Raw genomic sequence first — 2,500 nt, forward strand, 5'->3', positions numbered from 1 at the left:
ATACCAACAATAATAACAACAACAACAACAAATCAACAACAGCAACAATAATGATAATAATAAAATAATAATAATAATAATAATAATAATAATAATAATAATATAATATCAACAATGATGATAATAATAATAACAACAATAATAATAATGATGATGATAATAATAACAATTGTGTACAAGTGGACCACAATTCTGTGTATTTGTTCATCTATCTCACCTTCCTTTCAGGACTTCTTCCTGTCTATCTGTTTGCCTATCTTTTTATTTTTTAATATCTATGAACCCAGCCGGAACAGACACGAATTATCGCCACTGTTACCAAAGCAAACATCACTACCTGCACCATGCAGCGTTACCATCGGAAGCGACATTACACCCTTACTAGTGTTACCTTTTGTTATATTTGCTTAGTATCAGGCTACAAATGACACAAAGTGGCTGGTTGTCCCGAGGGAGAAGGGGGAGGGAGAAGTAGAGCAGGGACACGACATTCCCCAGGCAACATTTTTATCGCTTTTCGCTCCCCCTCCCTCCCCCTTACCTTTTTTGGAACCTTTTCCTTCCTTCCTTCTCACTCTTTCTCCTTTCCTCTCTATGTATTTATCTCTCCCTATCGGCACCTTTTCTTCCCATTCGTCTTTCTCTTAGTATCTCCCATGTCTTTCGTTTCCACTTCTCCCTCTTCCTGGCCCCTTTCACTCCTTTCTTTCGTTTCTCCCTTTCCCCCTCTTTGCCCCCCCCCCCTTGGAGGGGGGTGGGGGTTCATTCACCTGCTCGCCTCTTGTTCTTGTTGTTGGCGGAGGGACAGTGCTTTCAAAACCACTCGAGATAGACATATGAAAATGACAATAGCAACTAAAGATGATAATTATAATAATAATGATAACAACAACACTAATAATAATTACAATAAAGGTAATAAGGATAATATCAGCAGCGAAGTCAATACGAGAGAGCGAGAGGTACGCGACCTACCTTTCCCCGGAGAGGACTTGGCATGGGGGGTGACCACGGAGAAAGCCGAGACGCGGGCATGGGCGGGCAGGCTGTGGGGGGACATGGGCGGCGAGGGTGGTGGGCGCGTGGGGGACACTGGGCTGTCATCCATTCCCTCCGTCCCCATATCTGGTGGGCGTGGGAGAGAAGGGGAAAAGGGATCAGTTTGGGGTGAGACGAGGGAGAGCAAGACACACACACACACACACACACACACACACACACCACACACAACACACATATATATATATATATATATATATATATATATATATATATATATATATATATATATATATATATATATATATATATATATATAATATATATATTATATATATATATATATATATATATATATATATATATATATATATATATGACTGCCAGTTCTCTAACCAGTGGTTAGAGAACTGGACTCCGACCCTCGTGGTCCCGAGTTCAATTCCTCGCCGCGGGAGTCGTAAAGTACTGCTGGCTCGAGCACGAGAAAACGACTCATTGCCTTGAGAAGTCAAACGCAAGTGTCGTAGGGGAAGTCGCCGCCGTGGCACAAAGCGCGGTTTACTAGGAAGGGCATCCAATCAGGCAGGGGTGGCACTGCCATATAACCTCTCAGTAATGAATTGAGAGAGGCCTATGTCCTGCAGTGGAATGAATGTCTGTTAGAAAAATAAAGAATTATATATATATATATATATATATATATATATATATATATATATATATATATATATATATATACAGAAAGAGAGAGAGAGAGAGAGAGAGAGAGAGAGAGATAGAGAGAGAGAGAGAGAGAGAGATAGATAGATAGATAGATAGAGAGAGAGAGAGAGGGGGGGCGGGAGAGAGGGATATATATATATAGAGAGAGAGATTACTTTTTCAAACTATTTTGAAAAACCTATATTCTAGAAAGACGCACGTAAAACTAACCCAGTACCCGACCCTGCCCCCCCCCCCACCCAACGCACCGGATCTACGCAACCACTCACAAGTAGGAAGTTTACTAATGCAAAAGCGTGTAACCCGTAAGGCTAGAATACTTCCTCTGACACAACCTGTGTATAAATCTTCCGTCAAGAAGGTAAGGGGGTTGTGTGGGGGTAAAGGAATAATAGGGTGATGGGATTCATTGGGGGTGGGGGGGGAAGAAGAAGGGGGAAATCACCAAGGAATATATATAAAGAAGAGGAAAAAAGGAAAAGGTACAGATCGCGAAAAAGAAAATGAATAAAGACAGACAGAAATCTTGCTTCAACTCTGTCACTTGACTAGTTCTTGTGACAAGTTGATAACAGATAATTGGAATGATAGAATGTTCTTCCCCTTCCCCTTCCTCCCCTCTCCACTCTCTACCTTTTTCCCCTTGCCCATTCTCCTACTTCCATTCTCTCTTCTCTCCTTCCACTAACTTCCTTTCCTCCCCCTCCCCTCCTTCCCTTCCCCTTTTCCTACTCCCCTTTGCTAATGAAAAATGGCTCGGTGTCCACCCTCGCTA

General features: G+C 41.8%; 1 protein-coding gene across 1 annotated transcript in view; it reads right to left on the minus strand.

Annotated features, from left to right (window-relative positions):
• The window catches only part of LOC119583538 (zinc finger protein Gfi-1b-like), a 52,540-nt gene that overhangs the window by 42,726 nt on the left and 7,314 nt on the right, over positions 1-2,500 (minus strand). The window contains exon 2 of the mRNA XM_037932071.1: positions 976-1,125. Coding sequence (XP_037787999.1) covers positions 976-1,125 — 150 coding nt within the window. The remainder of the gene's footprint in view (positions 1-975; positions 1,126-2,500) is intronic.

Source organism: Penaeus monodon, chromosome 17, assembly GCF_015228065.2.
Source record: "Penaeus monodon isolate SGIC_2016 chromosome 17, NSTDA_Pmon_1, whole genome shotgun sequence".
NCBI classification, from domain to species: Eukaryota; Metazoa; Arthropoda; class Malacostraca; order Decapoda; family Penaeidae; genus Penaeus; species Penaeus monodon.